The following is a 25,635-nucleotide window of genomic DNA, read 5'->3' on the forward strand; positions in this document are numbered from 1 at the left end:
GAGGCTGAGGTGAGTGGATTGCCTGAGCCCGCGGGTTCAAGACCCGCCTGGGCAGGCGAGACCTCATCTCTACAATAAATCAAAAAATTAGCCGGGCGTGGTAGCGCGCGCCTGTAATTCCGGCTACTCGGAAGGCTGAGGTGGAACGATTGCTGGAGCCCAGCAGGTCGAGGCTGCGGTGGCCGGGAGCAGCCACTGCACTCCAGTCTGGGCGACAGAGTGAGACTCCGACTCAGAAAAAAAAATAAAAGAATAATGGACAGGGCCACAGAGAGGTCTATAGCAGCTGATGATGCAAAGCAGCAGTGTTAAAACAGATTGGGTTGTGCCACCTTTATCCCACTAACAAGGACTGGCTTCAGGGTCATGTAAGCTGTCCCTGGTGGTAATGTGTAGAATTGAATGATACGTTCTTGGTAGGAAGGACTGAGTTCTTAAGAATTGATTGTTTCTAAATGGCAAAGAGAAAATATAATGGCTGTGGCATAAACTTAATCCTGAGCCTACATTTCTCTTGGTAATAAAATGACTGAAGAAGGGTAAATGAGTAATATTCACTGGGTTATTTCACATACCATGACTGGTTTTTAAGAGTATTGTTTCATTTTATTCCCACAACAGCACTTCAAAGTGATGTTATCATCTCCATTTTAGAGAAGATAAAAAAGAGCCATAAGCAGGGAAAATAGTTTGCTCAAAGAGATATAACAAGCAAATGGTGGTGCCAGGCTTCAAATACAGGTTTTAATTCAAGTTCATAATTTAAGAAAACCTGTTTTACTGTGGCATAAAACAGACATACATATGTGACTTAATCACAATATATTAGTTGTGTCATATATTGTGATATTAGGGTTGCTCATAGTTTTTCACATCTATGTTCATACTGGATGGGTGCCACTGACCTTAGTAAAAGGATCGGTCCAAATATCTAGTTTGCTGTGACTAAACTGGATATCTCAAAGACTGTAAGCTTTTTACAAAACTATTTCTCAGCCATATATACTCAACTCATTCATGCAGACAAAACAGCACACAGGAGATGCAGGATAGCAGAATGATTGAGATTTCAGACTCTGAAGTACACCTTGCCTAGGCCAAATTACATTGCTGTCCCACTCTAGTTATCTACCCTAGCAAATCATGTTAGTACTTGAGCCCCAGATTAACAGGTGGCTGGCTACATATGTGCACCTCTTATAGTTTTTGTGAAGAACAAATGAATACTAAGATAAAGGATAGAACACAGTGCTAGACACGTGAACACATAAGTTTCTATATGTACATTGAAATACATTAAGTAATTCCACAGAAAAATTTAAAACACATTAGGACTATTAATTTAAAAAACTGATTAGTGAACTTATTTCAATGAAACAGAAATATGTCTGTTATTATGTTATGTATTATTACACAACACTGAAACCCTTCCAAATTCTTTGAATGATGGTCTTGAAGCTTGATGGTCTTGAAGCTTGATTTTTAAAATACATAAAAGGATACACAAAAATGACTTACCCTTTTAAAATGAGTAGCTGACTGTACTTTTCTAACTGGCTGCATAAGGGCATCACGTACAATAATACTTATATCTGCCCCTGAATAACCATCTGTTTTCCTCCCAAGTTCTTGGAAGTCTGCTTCTGTTAGACTGTTCTGAGTGGTCCCCAAGTGCAGTTTAAACATTGCTGCTCGGGCATGGGCTTCAGGCAAAGGAATATAAATTCGTTTCTCAAATCTTAAAATAAAAGAGAAATTACATCAATAATATTATATTTAATTTATATTGGAAATTAAGGTATTTAAATATTCTGAATTGTAACAAGCTGAATAAGTTAAATGAACCTGTATGTGCCAAAGATAAACTTACATATTTAGGTTAAATAAAGGGAGACTATCCAGAACACATTAAAACAAATAAAATCAAAATAGCCAAGGAATCAGCTTGAAAGGTTTAGTAGTCCTCAAGTGACTTTTGGGTTATTTTGGTCATAGTGTTTATATGTCTGGAATTCAAAACATGTCCTGCAGGATTACAGTTTCCCATAGAATTGTACTCTGATCTCCTCATCAAGGAATTGATAATTAACAATATAAAACAGGAGTAGACCTGACACAGTAATTTTCTAAAACAGTAAAATTACTCTAAATCTTACATAGTATATATTTATTACATAAATGTCCACTTTATTTTAAAAAGTACATTCAGAACAACCAATCCTATTTTACAAATAGCAATATTTATAGTATGTTCTATTAACAATAACTTTGCTTGCCTTCTTAGAATTTCTGTATTTGGAGATAGGGAGGAAGCAATGAGGGATAATATAACTGATTTGTGCAGACTTTTTCCATCCAGGTAACACTCTTTGGCAGAGACAAGAATTTAAAAAGTGTCCACGACCTCTTAGGATTGGTGTGGAATTAGGCTATATTTCAGAAATACCCAGCACATTTCCTTTTTGGTTACTGGACAGTAAGCTAGCATGCTGGTAAACCTTTAAGTGAATAGGGAAAAAGTGGAAAAATGGAAGTGCCATGCAAAATTAAATGAATGTAATAGGGAAGAATCGTGAGATGGTGAAAAGTGAAGAGCAGTCTGCATACCTTTCCTACAGTTAAGGTTTCATATTCAATTTAAAGATTAGAGACATACTTTTTTTGTTTTTTGAGTTGGAATCTCACTGTCGCCCAGACTGGAGTGCAGTGGCCGCTCCCAGCCACCGCAGCCTCGACTTGCTGGGCTCTGGCGATCCTTCCATCTCAGCCTTCCAAGTAGCTGGAACTACAGGCGCACGCTACCATGCCCGGCTAATTTTTTTGATTTATTGTAGAGATGAGGTCTTGCCTGCCCAGGCGGGTCTCGAACTGGCAGGCTCAGGCAATCCACTTACCTCAGCCTCCCAAAGGCACGGGATTATAGGCTGAGCCACAGAGCCCGGCTGACATACATGTTTTTAATAAATATGTATCTTGGGTATCTTACTTGTATAATGGTCGTTTTGCTAAAATTGACAGGATTTTTACTGGCATATCAAACTATATTTGTAAATTTTTAAAGCATCAGCACCTACCAAGCTTAATCAGAACCAAAGGGAAACATCAGGTAATATATTTTCCAACGTGAAAGGTTACAGTATGCAGACACCTTAGATCTTCAAAACAGGAGGCAAACAAACAAGCAAATGACCACCCCTCTCTCCACAAGACAGAGGAGTTACACAACCTGGCTAGGGCACAGTAAAATTTTTTTGAAAGGGTATCAGAATGCCTCTTCACTACGCAAAAAGGAAATTACCACTCACTTGTTACACCTGTAGTTAGAAACAAGATAGTTATTGTATCATCATACCTTCGCCTAATAGCGGAATCCAGAACCCAGGGTATATTTGTAGCTCCCAGAACCAAAATTCCATCATTGTCCACACCAACCCCTGCATTAAAATACGCAATATTTTAAAGAATTTGTCATTCTAGAGTTTTGTTTGTTTGTTTTTGAGTCAGGGTCTCCCTCTGTCACCAGGACTGAAGTGCAGTGGCATGATCATGGTTCACTGCAGCCTCTACCTCCTGGGCTGAAGGGATCCACCCTCCTCAGCCTCCTAAGTAGCTAGAACTACAAATGCGCACCACCATACTCAGCTAATTTTTTTTTTTTTTTGTAGAGATGAGATCTTGCTATGTTGCCCAGGCTGGTCTTGAACTCCTGGGCTCAAGTGATCCTCCTGCCTTAGCCTCCTAAAGTGCTGGGATTATGGGATTATAGGTATAAGCCACCGTGCCTGGCCATTCTGGTGTTCCTAAGATCTCTTCCATATGCTCTGTTAAAAAATGTGGTGGGGCCAGGCTCGATGGCTCAGCCTGTAATTTCAGCACTTTGGGAGGCTGAGGCGAGTGGATTGCCTGAGCCCATGGTTCAAGACCAACCCGAGCAATTTGGCAAGACCTCATCCCTACAATAAATCAAAAAAATTAGCCAGGTGTGGTAGTGCGCGCCTGTAGTTCTGGCTCCTTGAAAGGCTGAGATGGAAGGATTGCCGGAGCCCAGGGGGTTGACGCCAGGCCATGAGTGTGCCACTGTAATCCAGCCTGGGCGACAGAGTGAGACTCCAACTCAAAAAAAAAAAAAAAAAAAGAAATGTGGTGGTGCTTTACCATTAAAATCTCTCTCTGGAAAAAACGGTATTTAATCAAATATTACATTACTGCAATATGATGCAAATATATTCCCAAGAATCTAATTTCCTAGATTGTAAACAAATATCATTACCATTCTTTTCAAAATATTTCTTGGAATATTTCATTTGAAGTCTACATATTATATTGACTAATATTGTTATAAGTGAATATATTAATCTCTTAACTATTTATATCAGAGAGTTCACAACTAGGTAAAATTATTATGCATATGGAAGACAATCAGTATGCAACACGGCATGATGAAACAGTTTGTTAGAATGGAGAAATTTGGCTTAAATTTTTAAAATTTTGTTTTAATAATGGTTATACAATAAATAAACTATTTAAAAATAAGAAACACTACCTTGCATTTGAACTAGGAACTCTGTCTTAATTCTACGGGCTGCTTCACTTTCATTTTCACTTCTTGAACCACACAGAGAATCAATTTCATCAATGAAGATAATGGAGGGCTTATTCTCTCTGGCAAGTTGAAATAAATTCTTAACCAGTCTTAAAACAAAAAAAAAGTTTCAGTCTCTTAAAAAATAGTAAAAGATGAAAACACAGCAATATACCAATATTATGAGGACTCTATAGGTACAGAAAATAAGAATGCTACAACTGGATGATTCACTTTATGATTTCTAAGTTATACATGTATGTTCTCTTTCCTCTATAAAATAAATTATAAATTAGAGACTGATTTGATAGAGAAATAAATACTTCTCTAATTATCTATTAATAACATAAGAAATCTATTATTTTAAGAATATAGTTTTACACACACAAACACACACACACACACTAATATAGTGGTATAATATACTCTTTACAAGCAAAGAAAAAAATTTTAAAAATCGATTTACTACTTACTTTTCACTTTCACCTAGCCACTTAGAAACAAGGTCTGAGGAAGATATTGAAAAAAATGTTGAGTTGTTTGCTTCTGTTGCTACAGCTTTGGCTAAATAGGACTTTCCTGTTCCAGGTGGCCCAAATAATAGGATTCCTCTCCAAGGCGTTCTCTTGCCTAAGATTTACATTAGAAAAATGAGAATTTCAACACTGTCAATTGCAGTTACTGTAGACATTATCCATACTGAAGAATACTGTGAAAAGATTTAACTCTGAAGCAGTAAGAATAAAACAATATTTAAAAAATAAATCAATTTAAGATAAGTCTTAAATATATTTTATTTGTGTTTTCTAGAGATCACTTAGTCAAAAATGTTTATATAAATATAAGCCTTCTAACAGGAAGTACATTTGCTGAATATTCATTCAGCCAACATGTACTGAAACCACAATGCAGAGACAGACAAAAGGATTTCTGCCCTCCATGGAGCATAGTGGGAGAAAAAGAGTTCAGTTAAAAGGTACTTCTGATCATCTACTGTGTGCACTGCTTGATACCAGAATACTGCACAAAAACTACATCCATAAAAAATGGGAAGCTGGAAAGATTTGATATTTATGCCCTCTGGAAGAGTGAACCTAATACAGTTTAGATGACTTGTAAGTTTTGGTTGAATTCTTGAATCCACGGGAAAGCTTACTATTACATATTACAGGTAGCAGAGTTTTGTGGTTGGGTAATGACAACTTGACTCCACCTAAATCCTGGTTTTATCAAAATACAAGTGAATACATCAACATTTTGTGTCTCAATGTTGCAAATGAGACATTCTAATGCTGCCCAAAATAAATCAGGATGGGTTATGGCTGGCAGTAAAATATTGAATATATACTTTAAAAACTTGTAGGTGCAAACTACGGATGAGTACATGGTAACTGCAAAAGAATGACACTCAGATGACTAATGGCAAAACTCAACTTTGACGTGAATTCCATTTTCCTATTTTAAATGTATGTATTTACAAGTCAGTTTTCTCCTGAGTGTGGTACATGGCATAATTGGTATCATACAAAATACTTTTAGGTGGTATATAAATATCTTTCATTTAAATAACTATTTTTAAAATGTGTACGGGAAAAACAATTATTTTTTCATTTATAATAGATACAAAGCAGTTTTAAAATAACATTACAAAGGAAAAATAAGTGTAATGATTTAAAGTTCAAATATGGGCAAAATAATCTCTGTTAAAAGTTAAGAGAGAGTGAGGACCTCTGAAGAAGAAAGAGGCAGAAGGGCTACTGCTGGGTCCTTATAATGCAGTATTTCTAAATCTGGGTGATGATTACACTGGCATCCTTACTTTGTAATAATTAGGGAAGTCTAACACTTAGCGGTTCCTGCATGTCATTGTACATTTATGCTAAACATTAATAAATATTTTGTTTTAAAAAGTGAGTATTTAGAGAAAAAAATTTAAAAAATAATACACATAACGTAGTAGAAACATTAATGAAGATAAGACATAAACGACTCATGTTTGGGAAACACTGGTATAAGTAACATACTATAAAATGAGTTCACCCATATTTTTGTACCTTTATAGGATTATGATGTCAACTTTCATATTGTTAGTTTCATATTCCTGAAGTTAGGGTGTACCTTGCAAATATTTGGCCCACTGTTCTTTGCTATTCTTCACTGCTCTATAACATGTCTGATCTGTTCAGTCTGAGGCCAGTATCACGGATTTGCTCTCTATATAAACCAGTTTGTTTTCAAAAGGAAAAAGACCTATCTAACTGTTCAGAGTGTAGTGTGATGATATCAGAGACACAAGATATCAGTTACAAAACAACAATGGGAAGAAAAGGTTCAGCAAAGACAGTACATTTGCTGCTGGAACTTACAATTATGAGGGGACCCTCCCCAAACCTGGAATTTATTTATAAAAAATTGTGTATTATTCTTACATGTTTAAACTTTGGTCACCTTCCAAGTACTCCCTGCTTGATGCAATACACCTATCAAGGCACTTTTCCACTGCTCATAACAGGATAGAACTCATCAATTTTGACGCCTTTTATTGCTCCTGCTGTTTTTTGTTTCACTTCTTCCACATCAGTGAAAACGTTTCCCTTTGAGGACTTTTTTCATCCGGGGAAACAAAAAAATGTCTGTCTGGGTGAAACAGGGTGAATAGGGAGGGTGGGACACGGGAATCATACCATTTTTGGTTACAAACCGCTAAACACCTAGCATGGTGTGGGTAGTGCACTCATAAATCACCCATTATGAAATGGGCAAACATGTTGAAAGAATCACCAAAAAAACTTCACTGAAGCCAAGTGCAACCTCTCACAACAACCCTAGCTGGTACGCTGATGCTGATGGGTTCCTAGAACACTTACCTAGTGGGAAAAGCCTGTACTACAAGAGGCCCACCTTCCAAAAAATAATTTGTCTTTTTGGGTGCCTTTGTATTACCAGATGGTGGATCAGCAACATTCTCTTCACAGATAATGAGCTATCCTTTGCTACTAGAGAATATGTACTTCATCTGATGCTGTTAAATGATTCTTACTCCTCTTTTCAAGAAATGAAAATACTCTTTTAAAAATTAACACATGACACTGCAGAAAATTCAGATGAAAGTCAAAAGAAAAAGTAAACATAACCTATAATATTATCTCCTAAGCATACATTAAAATTTTCATGTTAATCCATCTATACTTCTCAGCACATATTTAATTAACAAATATCAAATCACACAATATATTATTTTATAACTTGTTCTTTGATCTCCATGTAGATATAGACATTATAAATTCAATAGAATTATACTGTAGATTAAAATTTATTAATGAATATGTACACTACATTTTACTGAGTGTATGGTTATTTCACTGCCTGTCAGTATAGTATACATACTCTATACTGTCAGTATATTACCCTATACCCTATATTAACATATAGGTTGTTCTGCAGTCTATATGTTGTGAATATGGATACATATAACATCTTTGTGTAATGATATATCACTACCTTTTAACAGTTACCATTAGCCGGGCTTGGTGGCTCAGTTTAATCCTGCGCTTTGGGAGGCCAAGGTGAGTGAATTGCCTGAGCCCGCAGGTCCCAGACCCGCCTGGGCAACTTGGTGAGACCTCATCTCTACTATAAATAAAAAAAATTAGCCAGGTGTGGTAGTGCGTGCCTGTAGTTCCAGCTACTTGGAAGGCTCAGGTGGAAGGATCACCGGAGCCCAGCAGGTCGAAGCTGCGGTGGCTGAGAGCATGCCACTGCACTCTAGTGTGGGTGACAAAGTGAGACTCCAACTCAAAAAACCCCCCCAAAACAAACAAAAAAAACCAGTTATCATTTATTTAAGATAATAATTTGTGGTATGATGACAAGAATTCACAGTGCTTCACCCCAGTCATCAATGCACTTAAAAAAATCATCAAATAAAATAATTTAAAAGTCAGCTTGGCATGGTTGCTCATACCAGCAATCCTAACATTTTAGGAGGCCAAAGTGGGAGGACTGCTGGAGGCAAGGAGTTCAAGACCAGCCTGGGAAACATACAAGACTCCATCTCTACAAAAAATAAGAATAAAAAAATTAGCTAGGTGTTGTGGTGTCCGCCTGTAGCTTCAGCTACTCGGAAGCCTAAAACAGAACTGCTTGAGCCCAGGAGGTCAAGGCTGCAGTGAGCCAAAGCTGGGCTGCTGCACTCCAGCTAGGACGATAGAGTGAGACCCTGTCTCTAAAAAAAAAAAAAAAAAAATTATCTGAAAGTCATCTTACCTGTAAAAAGATGAGGAAATTTAATAGGCAGGATAACCGCCTCTTTAAGTGCTTCTTTGGCGCCTTCAAGACCAGCAACATCACTCCATTTCACATTTGGTCGTTCAATGACAATGGCACCTACCAAAAAAGTCATCTTTAAATTAAGAAAGAACATGAAATAATGATGTTAAAGAAATGTGTTATAAAACTGTCTTGGCAAGTTTCATGTACTAAAAACCTTTTGGAATAGTGTGATAAGGAAGCAATTGTTAGGAAGTAGTCAGTAGTAGTAGGACCTTGGTGGGTGGCTAGATAACCTAGGATATGTCAGTTAATCTTTCTATTTCAGCTCCCTCATTTGTGAAATGAAAGCAATATCACCCGCTCAAACTACTTAGATAGGCTAGTGTAAAAATCAATATTCAATATAGAGTGTTTGGAACATTCCAAATATTCCGAAAGTGGTTATAACTGAATACATTGAGTATGGAGTATCAAAAGTACTTGTTCAATGGGGGTTGATCTATCATTTTTCCTGCTAACCAAAAGAAAAGGTGATCTAATTCTCTCCTCAGCCACAGAATGAAAATATGTTTAACAACTTTAACTGAAGACAGGCAGACAAAAGGGAAGAGAAGGAAAAGGAGAGAGGAAAGGAAGGAATGGAAGAGGATGGAAAAGAGAGAAAGTGTACCCCTGTAGATTTGCTAATTTCCTATTTGGCTTCTAAACAGATACTTATAATTTTTGTAAATTAACAAAGTTACTTAAATGGATGTTTTAGTTTCTGAATACAGTATATTAAAAAGCCACAGCAACTGTTATAGTAAGAGTTCAAGGAGGGTGTCTTTTAATATTGCTTAATGACAAAATTTTCTAATACCTTTATCAAAAGCTTTTTTCAATTTTCTAATATACAGAAACTGTTCAACTATAAACTACTAAGCAGCCTGTTCTAAGATGACGTGTAGTTATGTTAAGAATAACAAAACACTACCACTTGTACAATCTAATTATTAATTTATAATATTGATTCTACAGGTAATTTCTTGTTAGGAAAGATCATCTACCTATTATTCTAAGACTAGTTATACTCAACAACTTATTTCCCTAAATTATGAAAATCTTTTGTTACTATATTAAAATGAAATAAAATCATAAACATCTTGCATTCCAAAAGTTCAGACTACTATAAAACAACCAAAAAATAAATTTACTTTCTTATGTTTCATTGAGATTAATAATCCTAGGATTTTGTGTAAGTTACACAAAAGTAAATTTACTTTATATCTGCAAACCATCTTGCTAACTCAAGATTCTTATGAATTTTAAAAACATGCCATAATTTTTTTTCACATATAACTAATACTTTTCTCCTTAAAGTTTAAAGGTGACTTGGTAATGTTTATTGAGAAGCAATCCAATATAAGACATTACTTAATAGCTTGTAAAATTAAAAAGGAGGATGGGATTATTGGAAAATACAAACAAAACAATTGGATTGTATTTCCAATTGTATAAATGTATCCAGTCTTTGATTGTACTATTCATTTCACTAACATATTATTTAATCACAAAAATTCACTGAATATTAAAATTAGCTAGCAGAAAAACTCAAACCATAAACTCATTTTAAATTTTAATAATCTAATATACACTTAATGTTATACTCTAAAACAGAAGTAAAAAATGTAAAATACTGTTTCAGGAAAAAAGAAGAAAATTTCACAAAAAGATATTATACTATGAAATCCATCGGCAAACCATTAATCTAAGATGGGAGAAAAGGACTCTCAGATAGTAAAGGCGAGGACTCCTTTCATATTCTATTTCATCCTGAAATTCCAAATAAATTTCTTCATTTAAATGTTTTAAGCATTCCATATCTCTGGCCCTTATTAGAACTGATAGGGAATTTAGAGAAATTTTACAAAAAATTAGTTGTATCTTTTAAAAAATTCAAGATATAATACAATTTTCACCTGGAGGGGAAGTGGGGAGAGGAAGACAAAGCCAAAACCAATAGAGTAGATAGGAAAAAAGCTACTTGCATCACAACTGGAATAAGGTCACTTGGTACAGACCACTGGGTTACTCAGTAAATACTGAGTGTGCAGCATGGACCAGCACAGCTTCAGGCAGTGGGGACACAGCAGTGGAAACTCAGGTTTCTGCTCTTGGACTATATCCACCATTAAAGCTCTTAGCATTTAAAAACGCTCTCTATACTCATTAACTGTAATGTTTTCAACTTATTATCCTTACAGTGTTCTTCAATCCAATAGGATAGGTAAGACAAAAAATATTACCAAAATGAAAAGACTAATACAGTAACCAAGGCTGAACCTATATAATGGAAATCCTTCTCAGTTATGCATTCTATTCGGTACAATTCAAATGAACAAAATACACACTACCAATGGGTGAGCATAAAATTCAATCTGAAAAATCATTAGATATTTATATCTAAGAACAACCAAATCTCAGCAATTAAAGAAACCAGCAATTAAATAGATGTCTTTTTTACATAGAGCGACCATTTACTGAGTCCCTAGACTTTCTAAGATATATTAGGCAGTTTTTACATTGTTGTTAATCTGAACAGTCCTGAAAAAAAGGCATTACTAATTTCTACTTTAGAAATGGAGACTCAGACACTGAGAGGTTCAGTCATTTGCCCATGATTAGAAAATATCTAAGTGGTAGACCATTGAGCAGAATCGTGATCTGAATGGAGCCAATAGTCTGTGCCTTCTCCATTATGCCATTTGACTGTAATAGAGTAGAATGAAAGGGCTTTTATAGGTGTAAAAGGTAAAAACAGAAAGCTTAAAGAGTTAAATGTAAATAGGAACACTGAAAAACAGATAAGGAAGAGCAGGCAGAAAACAGGAAATCAACCATCAATGAATGAGCTACAGCAATGGCAATAAAAGACAAGCGTTAAGTCCTAATTCATTCTGCTTCTCTGACAGCAAATGTTAAAATCGTAAGATTTTGTAGTGTGTTACTAGTGTAAATGCTTCCTTCTCTAAAAGGGGGCAAATAAACAAAATGAAAGAATAAGTTGACTGACAGCCTTTCAAAGGCAGATAAAAAACCTAACAGTATTTTTACTACGTGAAAAAATCAAACTTAGAGATCCTACAGGACAAACCCTATGGAAACACTGAACAAAGCCAGCATGTGACTACTGGGAACCAAAGCTAGTTCTTGAACTCTATTTAAATATGGGGTGGGAAGGGGGAAATGGGGGGGATAATTCAAATACACAATTCACTATGAGTCTTTTTAATAAGACAGTAAATTTTAAAATGAAATCTAAAGCAACCTTGAAGTTGATTCTGTAGTTTCTTTTTTTCAGGATCATCAGATTCTCCTTCCCCATCACTGTCATTCCTAATAAAAAGAATTTTATTCAAATGATCACTCATTACTATCAAATAAGGCAAAAATGAAGGAAAAATTAACCTGAAATATTTGCATTTTAAGTGGCAAAATAAGACATTCACATTAAAAATTATGCTTATTTCATTATTTTTAAGAATATATCAAATAAAATAAGAACATTATCAATAGAGAATCATGAACAGGAAAGGGACAAAAAGACCAAAATGAAGTCAAGAACTAGCTCCAAATTCCCATGATGTATCTACGCATGTATTAATTCATAAATGTGCGCCCCACACATCATTCTATAAAGGATTTAAGGTGAATTACAGGAGAGGTGCAAACAGCAACAATAAAAATAGAGGACTAGGCAAAATATAAATTAGAAAATGAAGTCATGCTAGGAAGAAAAAGTCCAGAATATGAATTATCTAAGGTACAAAATCTATTTAATCCTTTGTCCCAGGCTTCCAAAGAAGCTTCCTGATGACATGAACTGAACCCAAAGAACAAGTAGGTCAACCCTGGCATTTTCTACTAGGAACTTATCCCGAGGAAATAATTTAAAATGAGTTCAAGGATTTGGCTATAAGGATAATTACACCCCAACTGTTTGCGACAGGGGAAAAACAGAAATAAGTTACATTCTATTATAGGGATTAGCATGATAGAATACACTGTAACCTTTAAAAATGGTGCTGTAGAAATAGTTTATTGGAAAGGTGCTCCTGATACAATGTTCAAAGTGATAAAGTAAAAAATACATTATGTCATTTTAAAAAAATCATTGTCATTTAAAAAAATATATGATATAAAGGAGGATAAAAAGTTCTACAGGTCTTATGCCAATATGGGACTGCCTTGGTTATGGTATGATGATGCTGTGGGTGAGGTCGTCACTAGGAAACTGACTCACTTGACACTCACTCCAGCTTCCTTCTATCATGCTGTCCTGCAATGTAAAGGCTGTACTTATTTATTTTAAAAACTGCTTTTCCTCAGTTACCTTGCAACTAGGGTTCCATATGAGACCTAAGTTTCTCCAAAAAGGTGAGTGTTGGTTGAAAGGAGGCCAGATCTTCAGGTGAAAGCATTGGTTTTGCTGAGGGACTGCACAGAGGTTTTATTGTCTGCTCTTGAACATCGTTAAATGCTAAGCAGGGAAGTTGGCAACAGTGGGATCCCTACTTGAACAACCCTGGCATAGCTTGGCATTTTTCCTAGGATAAGGAACCCAAGTTTGATTCCTTGGTTCCACAATTCTGTAAGATAATACTCTATAATAAATCCCATTACTTAAATTAGCTAAAGAGGAGTCCTACTGTTTGTAACTAAGGTTGCTGTTTAGCACAGAAGAAGAATTGGCATCCATTGTCAGGTAACCCTCTCAGGAGACACTATTACAGGATCTTCAAGCAAGATCAAAGAGCATTGACAGACTGGGGAAGAGAGAAGCTTCCGGTGGCAAGGGAATTTCAGTGGGAGTTGGAGGTCCCAGACATTCAAGGTCAATTAAATTCTTCCCAACATTTTAATTTCATGTTTGGGGTTCTTATCTTATACTAAATGTCCTCACTTTCTTTTCTTTTTTAAATATAAAATGCTTCACGAATTTGTGTCACCGTTGCACAGGGTCCATATTAATCTTCTCTATATCGCTCCAATTTTAGTATATTATATGTGCTGCTGAAGTGAGCACAAAGTCCTCACTTTCATACAAGAAATCCTAAGTTGAAATTCAATAATCCATAAGATTGACTGTTATCTGATTTTTGTTATGTCAATGCTGTATGTGAAGACAAAATATTCTTAGAGTATCATAGAAACTCAGTTTCCCTGATCATGTCTGTACAGAGAACATAAAACTTTTAGTTTATAATTTTCTTCAAACTCTGCCAGATAGTTCAAAGCAGCAAATCAACTCTAGTTCTTACATTCCTCATGTCCTTCTAAATGGTCTATGGTAGCAGCCACAAAGCCCCCAAACTACTGCCTAGAAGGCACTTCACTTCTTGTGACCATAGAGGATTATCTAAGTAAGCCACTGCATACCATGAATTATGAATATCATATCCTCTAAAGCTAAGTAGAAACTCACTGCTTTTAAACCCAACCCCATTCCAGAACCTCATTTTCTTAAGAGTATGTTACCTGGAACAACTTGGGTATCAATTAGTAGAACAGCCAGAGAAGAATTGGTTAGAATATATTCCCACTGTTTAGCAGAGAGCTTGGCATGCATATCACATGTTGAATAAAGAAATTCTACATCTAGAAATGATAAATCCCCCATCTAGGAAGATATCCCCAAAATGAGTTTCAATGTTTATCAACTATGCTATTACTTTCTTTACAATAACAAGATAAATCAAATCCACAATGAAAAACTTTGCATAAGAAATCTAAAACTTGTTTACATTATTGGGGTTATTTTTCATTTCATCCATGTGGTCAAAGATTTAAATCACAGATTGCTCCTATAATTTTAAACAACAATATTACATAATGGCCAGAGGGTAACTGAGTGCTATTCCTACAAACATCCTACCCTGCTACTAGCCAGCAGTCATGGAGAGTTATTTGAGGAATATCATCCATCAAGCTTGGTAAACTAGGGGTCAGCAAACTTTTTTCTGTAAAAAACCAGAGAAGTAAATATTTTAAGTTTTGTGGGCCATACAGTCTCTATGGCATCCATTCAGCTTTGTTGTTACTGCAAGAAAGCAGCCCTAGTTTAAGGACAATAGTTCAACAAATGGGTGGGGCTGTGCTTCAAAAAGCAGGCAGCAGGTCAGTCATGGTTTGCCAACACCTGGTTTAATCAAAAGAAACTTATTCACAAATTAAATTAAAAGCTACAATAAAATCTAACACTTTAAAACACATACCCCTTCTCATCCGCTGGACTTGGATGTCCTTCCTTTACTGGTTTTTGAGGTTTCTTTTCTTTATTTTTCAGGTACTCCTTTAGTTTTTCTGCTCTATCAAGATATTCTGTACACTTTGCTCTGATACTTTGCTTGGCTTTATCACCCTGTGCTTCATCTATTGAAGTAATATGAGAGAGATTTTTCCATTAGTATTCTATGGGAAACGGTCTGTATCCTTAGATATATTTTTAAACAGAGACATTTTTTGTTGGGAGAGGGAGGGCAGATTATCTTAACTCATTGTAACCAATGATTATAAACTCTTTTGTACACCTTCCCTTAGCAGGTTTGAAGACCAACAGTGGGTATGAATCAGAAAACAATCTAAGCAAGACAGTAAAGTATTTTAAGCTAATGTTAAATAAGAAGATATTATTTAACTTCTGTAAGTTTCATACTCTTCCTTTATATTTTGCAGATAGTTGAAAGTTGCTTGTCTCACACAGACCCAATTATAAGAAACTGACAAACAGAAGTAAAGCAATGATGACCATTTCCATTAATGTCCACACAAGATTTACTGCAAATAGTGTAAAAAGTGATAGAAGCCCCATATGGTCTGAGTAACACCAAGAGTAATTTTTACAGCATAAAGGCCCCTGTCAGAGCTATTTTCTAAGTGAACTTTGTCAATATAAGCAATGAATGGGATTAGCCCTACATATCTTATGATTCATTCTTAGTCTCCATTTAATATGGCACAAAACCTCAAAGTTAAATGGGGAAACGCAAAAGGAATCCTAAACTATCCAGCTGCATTAGGTTTAAGATTTATGAAGACAGGGGTTTCTACCCATTTTTTTCTCATTGTTGTATATCCAGTGCCTAGAACAGTGCCTGCAACATGGTAAACATGTAATGCATATTTGTCAAATACACAAATGTCTCCCAACCTATATTTTAAACACAATATTTTCAAACATGTGCTTAGAAGATGAGTCCTAAGTTCAGATTACATAATTTGGGCATTATCAGTAAAATAAAAAATTACCTCCACTGACTACGACATCTAAGACAAAGTAACAATTATAACAGCTGTCACATTTGTTAGCTAAGTGTGAATAACTAAAAGTTACTAGGAAGAAAGTGGAATTTTTTTTTTTTTGCAAATGAATAGTTTAGAATTTTTTGGGACTGTATTTCAATTTTTTTAACTGAAATTTTTTTTCTTTTGTGTTTTTAAACAAAAAAATAAACCATAACCTTACATTTAACTACATGGAGAAAATACTGTACAGCATGTTGATAGAGTTGAAGGGCTTCTTCATAGTTCCCAGCTTTGTCTTCTTGTGCTGCTTTGCTAGCAAGATCTATCGCTTTCTGTTTGGGAAAGGCAAGATAATTACTTTACAATCAAAGCATAAACATAAATTTGAAGTAAATAATCATTGAAAATTTAAAACAAATTCATCCTTTTTCTAACTCACAACTGTATTTTATTACAAATTATGAGCTTAAAAATGCAAATTAACATTGTTATACAAACAAATACTCTCTCAATACTATTTTACCTAGTAGCAATCACTAAGATTCACACATAATTTTTATATAGCTAAAGTCAAATTTAGGGCTAGTAAGGAATAATCAAATAATCTGGAAACTCAAATAAAACATTTAAGAAAACTATATCTAAAGCATATAACAACAGTGGACATGTAAATGGGGTAAAACCCCTTCAGAAGCAATGGGGCAACTAAATATCAAGAATTTGAAAACTACCCAGATCATTTTTAGCCCAGTAATTAACCATAAGGTTTACTGAGAAAAAACATGAACCGAAAAGGTTTTTTAAAAAGCAAATACAAAACCTGGAAACTTGTAAAGAGCAAGAGGATGCCACAAAACAGAATGTTAAGAGATCACTAATATAATATTCAGAAATATTTATACTAACATAGAAAGTGTTTATAATGGGAGTTTTTTTAAAAAGCAGGACACAATCTTCTGTATGTAGTATGAGTTCAACTACTTGAAACAACAGCAAAAACACAGACACACAAGAAAAAGATGGAAAGGAAATTTTCACAGAGCTCATTTTGATAATACTTTATAGATTTTCATTTTCTACTTTTTCACATATTTTAAAATATCCATGATGAATACAGATTATGTTTGTAGTATTATAAAAACCTCTCCGAAATAGATCCATACAAATATATCCAAGAGAGTTTTGAAAATAATGGTACTGGAGCAAATGAACATCCATAAGCACACTGCAAAAAGAAACTCAGCTTAAGCCTAACTCAAATATTAACTGTAAATATTAACTCAAATTGGATCATAAACTTAAATATAAAATGCTGAATTATGTAACTTTTAGATTAAACAGGGAAAACCTCAGGATCTGGGGCTGGGCAAAGAGTTCTTAGAGTTGACATCAAAAGCACAAAATATAAAAGGAAACTAATAAACTGGATGTAATCAAAATTAAAAACTTTTGCTCTCTAAAAATTCTAAAAGGATGAAATGGCAAACTACAGACTGGGAAAAATACTCGCAAAACACAGATCCAGCAAAGGACTAGTATCTAGGATACATAAAGAACTCTCAAAATGCAACACAAACTTACACATATGATAAAACTGCAAAGACAAACACATTTTCAAATACATAGGAGTACAAGGGAAATTGGAAAAATATGAGTAAGAGTGGTAGAATGTATCAATGTCAATATCCTAGTTGTGATATACTATATTTATAAGATGCTACATTGGAGGCAACTAGGCAAAGAGTATACTTAATCTCTCTGTATTATTTCTCATAACTGCAATAATCTATAATTATCTCAAAATAAGATTTTATTTAAAAACTATACATACCAAGAACAAGCATAATTTATTAAAATATTCCAACTGGGTCAATTTAAGTAGTAAAACGACTCAACAGAAATAAGAGCCAGCAAAAAAAGAAATAAATAAAACGATCATAGTTGGGCCATATTAAAAATAAGTATATAACTAAGATAATAAAAAAATCATCCAAACAATCAAAAAACCAATCATACATAAGAATATTATATTTTGAAGCAGTTATTCATGGATTGGATATAGCTGGGATTAAATCTGTAAATGAGAGGAACAGGACTCCCACTGGAGGACTATGCTTCCTATGTAGCAGGAGGGAAGAAAATAAAGTGTGTGTTAGAATTGTAAATAAGCCACACAGCAGAAATAAGTCCTTTCTTACTCTGACTATAATTTTCTTCTCAGGTGATTTTGGAATGCTGTGCCACTTAACCTCTTCAGCTACTTGTTCCCTTCATTCAGTCACTGCCCTGAGGCACCACACTGATTTTTGTTAAGGTAAAACTCTTATACTATAGTTGGTATTATTTAAGCATCTGGGTCCATACATAGTACCAATTAGTTTAAACCAGACTTTCTCTGATGATGAAAATGTCTGTATTTGCACTGTTCAGTATGAAAGCCACCAGTCACATGTGGCTTGTGAGCATTTGAATCATGGCTAGTGTGACTGAGGAGTGGGTTTATTTAATTAAAATTAAAATTTAAGTATTACGTGTAGCCACTGTACTGGATGGCTTATGTTAAACCTTTAATCAATGACGATCAATTATGAGGGTATATATCTGTCTTTCCCCTGACGAAAGCCCCATTTCACCTGTTTCTGTAGCACTCTTCGTTTGAAATGAAATTAACTATGTCTTGAATGGCTATGGAGAGTTAATTATTCTTTCAGAATATAATACTCGCCATCTCTATTGCTAATACCCTAGTTCAATCTGTTGTCATATTTGTCAAAACTATTATCTAGCCTCATGAGTGGTCAGCGTGCTCCCACTCTTGCCACCCAAAAGTGCATACAGCACCCTTTGATGGCTTTCCATTACAAACAATAAAATCTAAATGCTGGGGCCTGCAAGGCCTGAAATGACCTGGGTCCTCTAGTCATCCTTCACTCAGGCAGCCTGAGCAGTTGATCCCTCTACCTAGAATGCTTCTTCCTTCCCCCAGACAGACACACAACGGTCTCCTTTTCAGTCTTAGTTCAGATGGCACATCCTCAGACAGGTACCTCCTTCAATCCAGGCATCAGGGAACAGTTTTGTGGAAGAAAATTTTTCCATAGATTGGTGGGAGGCTGGATATGTGGTCAAACCTCACTGCAAATGTTCATTTGTATTTGCAGCTGCTCCCTAGGACTAGAATCACTTCCTCAGCTCTACCTTAGAATATCAGGCATTAGATTCTTATAAGGAGCACACAACCTAGATCCCTTGCGTGTGCGGTTCACAATAGGGTTTGTGCTCCTGTAAGAATCCAATGCTGCTGCTGATCTGCAGGAAGTGGAGTTGAGGCTGTAAATACTGATGGAGCTTCGCTTGCTCATCCGCTGCTCACCTTCTGTTGTGTGGCTCGATTGCCAACAAGTCATGGACCTGGTACCCATTTGTGGCCTAGGGTTTGGGGTCCCCTGCAGTACAGTAAAGGCTGTGCTCCATCCCTGCTTTCAGCTCTCCCTTCACTGCTGCAGTGTCTTATCCTATCATTATATTTACCTTTAGGAAGGTAGGCTCCGTGAGGATAGGACTTCACTCGGAGCTCTCCAAGTCTTAGAACAACGCTAACATACTCAAAATTGTTGAAGGAGTGGAAAAAAAATCCCATTATTTTATCAAAATCTTCCTTTTGCTTATTCTACTTTGTCATCTCCTAATAACAATCTGTCTCCACTGGATCTTTCCATCAGCATCCACACAGCCCTCCTTTAAAGAGCCTTCTGACACCAAAGCACTCTTCAGCTTAGTTGTTTCTCTGCTACCTTTCAGAGCCAAAATCTCACCAGAGTGGCCTCTATTCTCCCTCCCTCATCATAACGACAAAACCACTCATATCAAAGTCCTCCAAGATGCCAGATTCAAAGGCCAGCTGTGTCTTCATCTTGATCTTTTGAAAATATTCTACAAAGTTGACCATTTCGTTCTTTTAAAGCCCCCAAGCACCACTTTGCTGTCTTTTCTCCTAGCTCTCTGACAGTTCCTTTTCAGTATCCTTTGCTGATTCCTCATCATGAATGTTACAATGAGATAGGTTCACCAGGCTTGGGCTGGGACTCACTTCTGTTTATTCCCTCCCTTTGTGATGTTTTTTATGATTCAAGGCTGATAATCTTTAGACTGATGACTCTCAAATCTAAATAATTTGAAAATGCAGCTGCCCTCATCACTCCTGGGTTTAAAATCCTTCCAGGCTGGTTATTGTGTGTGTGTATGTGTGCACACACAGGTTCGTTTTTTGTCTCTCTATCCCACTAGTATAACTTATGCAGATGTTGTTTTATTTTTTGTTTTGCCTCTCTCTCCCGCCACAATGTAAACTCCAGGAGGACAGGGGTTATGTCTGTTGTTTTCATTTTTTTATATTTCCAGAGTCTATCACAGTAGCTCGTGTAAGATCAAATGACTTTATCATCCCAGGATCAGTCAGGACCCAGCCATCAAAATGGAAGTATAAACGGTGGGAACAGCTGGGTTCGGTGGCTCAGCCTGTCATCCCACGCCTTGGGAGGCTGAGGTGAGTGGACTGCCTGAGCCTGCGGGTTTGAGACCCGCCTGGGCGACTTGGCGAGACCTCATCTCTACAATAAATCAAAAATTAGCCGGGCGTGGTAGAGCACGCCTGTAGTTCCAGCTCCTTGGAAGGCTGAGGCAGAAGGATCGCCGAAGCCCAGCAGGTCGAGGCTGCGGTGGCTGGGAGCGGCCACTGCACTCCAGTCTGGGCGATAGAGTGAGACTCCGACTCAAAAAAAAAAAAGGATGGGAACATGTGGAACTGTCTTTTTCCAATCAGGAGATCTAGACATGTCTACCTTAGAAAATCTGGGAAATGATATAAATAAAACAATCACCTGCCTCAGGAGAAAAGATGTCCCAGCGATTCTCTGTCAAAACCAATTCTTTCTCCTATGCTCTGGAGCCCACCCTCACCTTCCTCCTCTGATATTTACTCATTCGATGAAATACCACTCTACTGTTCTCCCAACCTTTCCTTTTTCTTCTCAGCAGAAACACATGTTTAAACTCTATCTTAGAGTCATATCTACAAAACACAAACAAAAATACACCAACTCCTCCCAGTTCCCAAGTTCCTCTCTAGCTACCATCTTACTTATCTCTGCCACCACAGCAAAATCTGAAAGAATACCCCAAGTTCATCTTGGTTTCTTGAGCTTCTATTCTTCCCACAGCAATGCTTTCTGTCTCCTGATAGTCTAATCTCATGCGAGTCTCATTCTCTCTCTGCAGCACTTAACATTAATAGCAAATACCCTGACAGTGTCTCCTTTCTTGGTCTTCAAGACATCATTCTCTTTTGGTTTTGCTCTTGACTGTTTAACAGTCAAGTCTTTTTCAGGCTCCCTTTTCTCTCTCCTTAAAAGTCAATATTCCATAGAATTTCTACTGTGGTCTTTGCTTTTCCTTATTCTATAAACTCACCAAGATATGATGGCTCTCTATGCCCACAACCTTTGTTACCACCTGTATGCTAATAACTCCCAAAGCTTTATTTTCAGCCTAGCCCATTCTCCCTAGTTCTACATATGTGTATCCAAATGCTCACTGAACATTTCAATTTGATTTGTTTCCACAAGCATATCTAACTCAAGTTCAGAACTGAACTTACTTTGCTCTCTCGCCCTGTCCTCAAATATATCCCTACTTTTGTAGTCCCAGAACCAATTCCTACCCCTTCAGATATCCAATCCAGATACATAAGTGAAAACCCAGACTCTTGCCCCTCCCTCACTTTTTCACTGCAGATATAAGCCTGACTATTCTTCAGTTTTTCTCTGGTCAATTCTTTCTTCTTTGTTTGAATAGTCTCAGCACCAACTTGGCCCCTTATCATCTCTCATCACACAGACCCTACCTCCTAACTGGTCTCCCTGCCTCCTGGCTTGCTACTGTCAAGTTTTTCCCTGTACACGTGATAGCTTCTAAAACAAAAACCTGAGCACATTACTCCATGCATGAAAACCTTCTATGACTCCTATCCACAGCAGAATGAGGACCCATCATTTATGCGGCACATGTGGCCTAACTTTTCAGACTCGAGCTCCCACCTAGTACATGAAGTTCCAGCCATATCAAACTACTGGCACGACCTGGACCGACTCAGACAGCAGGCCTTTGTATACAGCATACACTCCACCTGGAAGATCCTATTCCACTGTCTCCCTGCAAAACCCTAGCTTCTCCAGAGTTCAATGCAGTAGTCAAGGTCCTCCCGCTGTAAAACCCTTCCCAGTACTCCCAGCGTGGCCTAGCCTACACTTCCTCTGTAATTCCAATGTCTCCAGTGCATATTTCCAATAATCATGCTGTATTCTATGTCTTTCTAGGTCTGTTTTCACATCAGAGCATAAGCAATCTGAGGTCGTGAATAATGTATGCATTTTGATTCCCCAGGACCCAGCAAAGTGCATGGCAGAGTAAACACTCAATAAATATTTAAGACTGAGTATACTTTGAGTTCTTTTTCACATTATATTCATTATATTACTTGTAGTTTCCCCGCCAACTCTCTGCAAGATTTATTACAATTCTGGATTGAGGTAGAAGTTGATTTTCTCTGCTTTCCTATTCAAGAAAGCAGACTGTTGTGGTGAAAAAAACAAAGACTCCTAAGCAGACACTCTTGGATTCAAAACTGTCTTCAAAACTAATTAACTGTATGTTTTGGGGAAATCGTAACCTTAATAAGCTTAGGTTCTTATACAGTGAAACTGGAATGATATTCACTTTGAGAGTTGTTTTGAGGATTAAATGAAATCACGTCAAACATAAAGCAATTAATATAACTACCATTCACTTTATCTAAGATCACATCAACTCTTCTGTGAAACACTTCTTATTTGTCTGTGGATGACTGAGATATGCCCTTCCTTCTGCCCTCCCACACTAACCTCTAGTTCTATTGTAGTAGTCCCCCCTTATGCTCAGGAGATTCATCCCAAAACCCCCAGTGGATGCCTGAAACCTCAGAAAGTACCAAATCCTATATATATACCATGCTTTTTCCTATACATACCCATGATTAAGTTTAATTTACTAATAAGACACAGATTAACAATAATAACTAAGAATAAAGTAGAATGATATAACTGAATACAAGTTATATGAATGTAGTTTTTCTCTCCCAAAATCCTACTTTACTATACTCACAACAGTTTAGTACTGTGATAATGTGAGATGCGAAAATGCCTACATGATAAGATGAATTAAGGTGAATGACAGGCATTGTGATGTAGCATTTAAGAAGTATAAATCATTTCTGGAATTTTCCACTTAATATTTTCAGATCAAGGTTGATCATGCTAATTGAAACAGCAGAAAACAAATCTGTAGAGGGTACTACATTATAGTATTTTTAAAATTATTTTACAATTTTGAGTTTTAGTTATCTGTCCCCACTATTTAGCTACAAGGATTTTTGCCTTGTTCTGTGGGAAAGTTAATGATTAAGTGAATGGTCTCCATCCAAATTTCCTAGTTAGAAAGCTGAGAAGGTTGAATGACAAGGCACACCTGTGAACTGACCACTAATAAAATTATAACGGAAGATTCCTCCTGTTTAACACTAGCAACTATGACTTTAATACTGGTCAGTCTTTAGCTGATTCACTGAAGAATATCCAACAATCCAATTCAAATATGATGCATTCTAGTTAAAGAACAAAATTGCATATCCTGTGGAAGAAAGCTATCAGTAAATGAAGATTTGTTGTAGGATGCCCAAATCACAGTAAAAGTCTGATAAATGAAAAGCTGATTGAATGAAACTGCTTTACAAATCAACAAGATGGGCACTTGAAAAGAAATCACCTTTACTACTCAAAGGAACAATGCTTTTACCAAAAGACCAATATCTTTTCCAAATATATTTAATCAAAAAGACCCTTTCCAAATGGGGATACCAAAAAACTTTAAGACTAAGTGAAGATTGTTGTATCTTAGTTTAATTTGCAATCTTGGTAGAAAAATACAGACAAATCAACAGGTGATTCATTCTTTATTCTACAAAATGAGTCACTGTTGCAATTTCAGTATTTTGTGGAAGATATAAAACAATTATCTTCATAATCTTGTAGGTCGATTTCTAAGATAAAGGCCCAAGTAAGCCGCCTCTCCCACTGCATGTGTGTGTTGAAAGTTTGATCTCTGTTTAAATGGGCCTACTTTGAGTGGTCTTTCTTCAGGATCAATTATCCTGGGTTAAGAAGTTCTTCCATTACCTTTGGTGCCTATACCAGGCACTCAATAAATACCTATTAATCCGAAGTCCAAGATAAAGATTCAATATAGGTATCTCATGCCCCTCTCCTGTCTTAAATTGACTTACTGGTCTGGGAGTCCTCGAGGATAAGCTATATTACATTCTAAACCCCATTCAAGTCCTAGATCCATTCTGGGGATGGAAGACACTATTACATAAGTTATGTAAAATTCATTATTATTGCATAATGAAGTCCATTTCACAGACAACTAACGATTAACTAACTAATTAATCACGATTAACGATCAGGACTTCATAATTTAGGACAAAACACTGTGCTCATCGTGGTAGGGATGAAGAAGTGAAACCACAGAGCAGTTCAAGACTACTCCCCGATCTTATATCACAATTTGGGAGCCACAGGAGTGCACATAAACACATACAGTCAGTGAATTCACAGAGACAGTATGCAGGCTGGCTCTAAACTCAAGACTCTCAGCAGTCCTCATATTTTCACTCACCTGACAGCTCGGAATGAATGCTACATCAGCGTGAGAAACTAAGTGAGAACTATGACCATTCTATTTAAATTGGTCCAGAGGAGTGTTTGGCAAAAAATTACGTCCTTTCCTTTCTCTCGAACACTGATGGGAGAGATCTGCCCAGTTTGGTTCAAGTTCGGCTGCTTTGTTTTTTCTTTTTCTTTTTTATAAGCCTCAACAAAAGTCAAGAGTCACACAAAGCCAGTGGTTCGGGCGACCCCAAGAGCGGAAACGATCCTTCGGCCGGAAAGCGCCCATTCTCCCACCTGCGGCTCCGCGCGGGCCCGCCCTCCTCTTCCCCGACTAGGGGCGCGGCCGCTTCCTCCCTCCTCCCCGCCCCCCGCACCCCCCTTCTCGCGCCTCCCCTCGGCTCCGGCTCTCTAGGGGACGGGAGGGGAGCAGTGGTACCTGGAGGTTGGGCGAAGTGGAAGCCATGGCGGAGAGCCCGGGCGGTTCCTTGGGTGGGGAACAGGGGGCGAGGAGAGCCAACAGACGCGACGTCGGACCGCGACCGGTGTAACAGCCCCCAGACTGGGGAGGCTGGTGGCTCTTGAACCCCGAGCGGCGACCCCTCTTCTTGGACTTGCTCTAAAACAACCCGCCGGCCACCAATCCGCCCGACCCTCCTCCCCAAACTTCCGCAATCCCGAGCCCCCTCCTCTCCGGGCTCTGGTCCCGCCTCTGGCCTGTGCGCTTCCGCTTTCGTC

General features: G+C 37.0%; 1 protein-coding gene across 1 annotated transcript; it reads right to left on the bottom strand.

The window, feature by feature from the left end:
* Positions 1-1,518: 1,518 nt before the first annotated feature.
* VPS4B (vacuolar protein sorting 4 homolog B) lies at positions 1,519-25,635 on the bottom strand (the record flags this gene model as incomplete). Its single annotated transcript, XM_008055105.1, has 9 exons — positions 25,337-25,635; positions 16,359-16,470; positions 15,109-15,265; positions 12,162-12,229; positions 8,849-8,968; positions 5,056-5,212; positions 4,544-4,692; positions 3,353-3,434; positions 1,519-1,738 (listed from the first exon to the last, which is right to left on the bottom strand). Coding segments are annotated over exons 1-9 (1,092 nt in total), but the record flags the coding sequence as incomplete, so codon positions are not given.

This window comes from Carlito syrichta, unplaced genomic scaffold (assembly GCF_000164805.1).
Source record: "Carlito syrichta isolate Samal-C Ts95f unplaced genomic scaffold, Tarsius_syrichta-2.0.1 Scaffold301678, whole genome shotgun sequence".
Taxonomy (NCBI): Eukaryota; Metazoa; Chordata; class Mammalia; order Primates; family Tarsiidae; genus Carlito; species Carlito syrichta.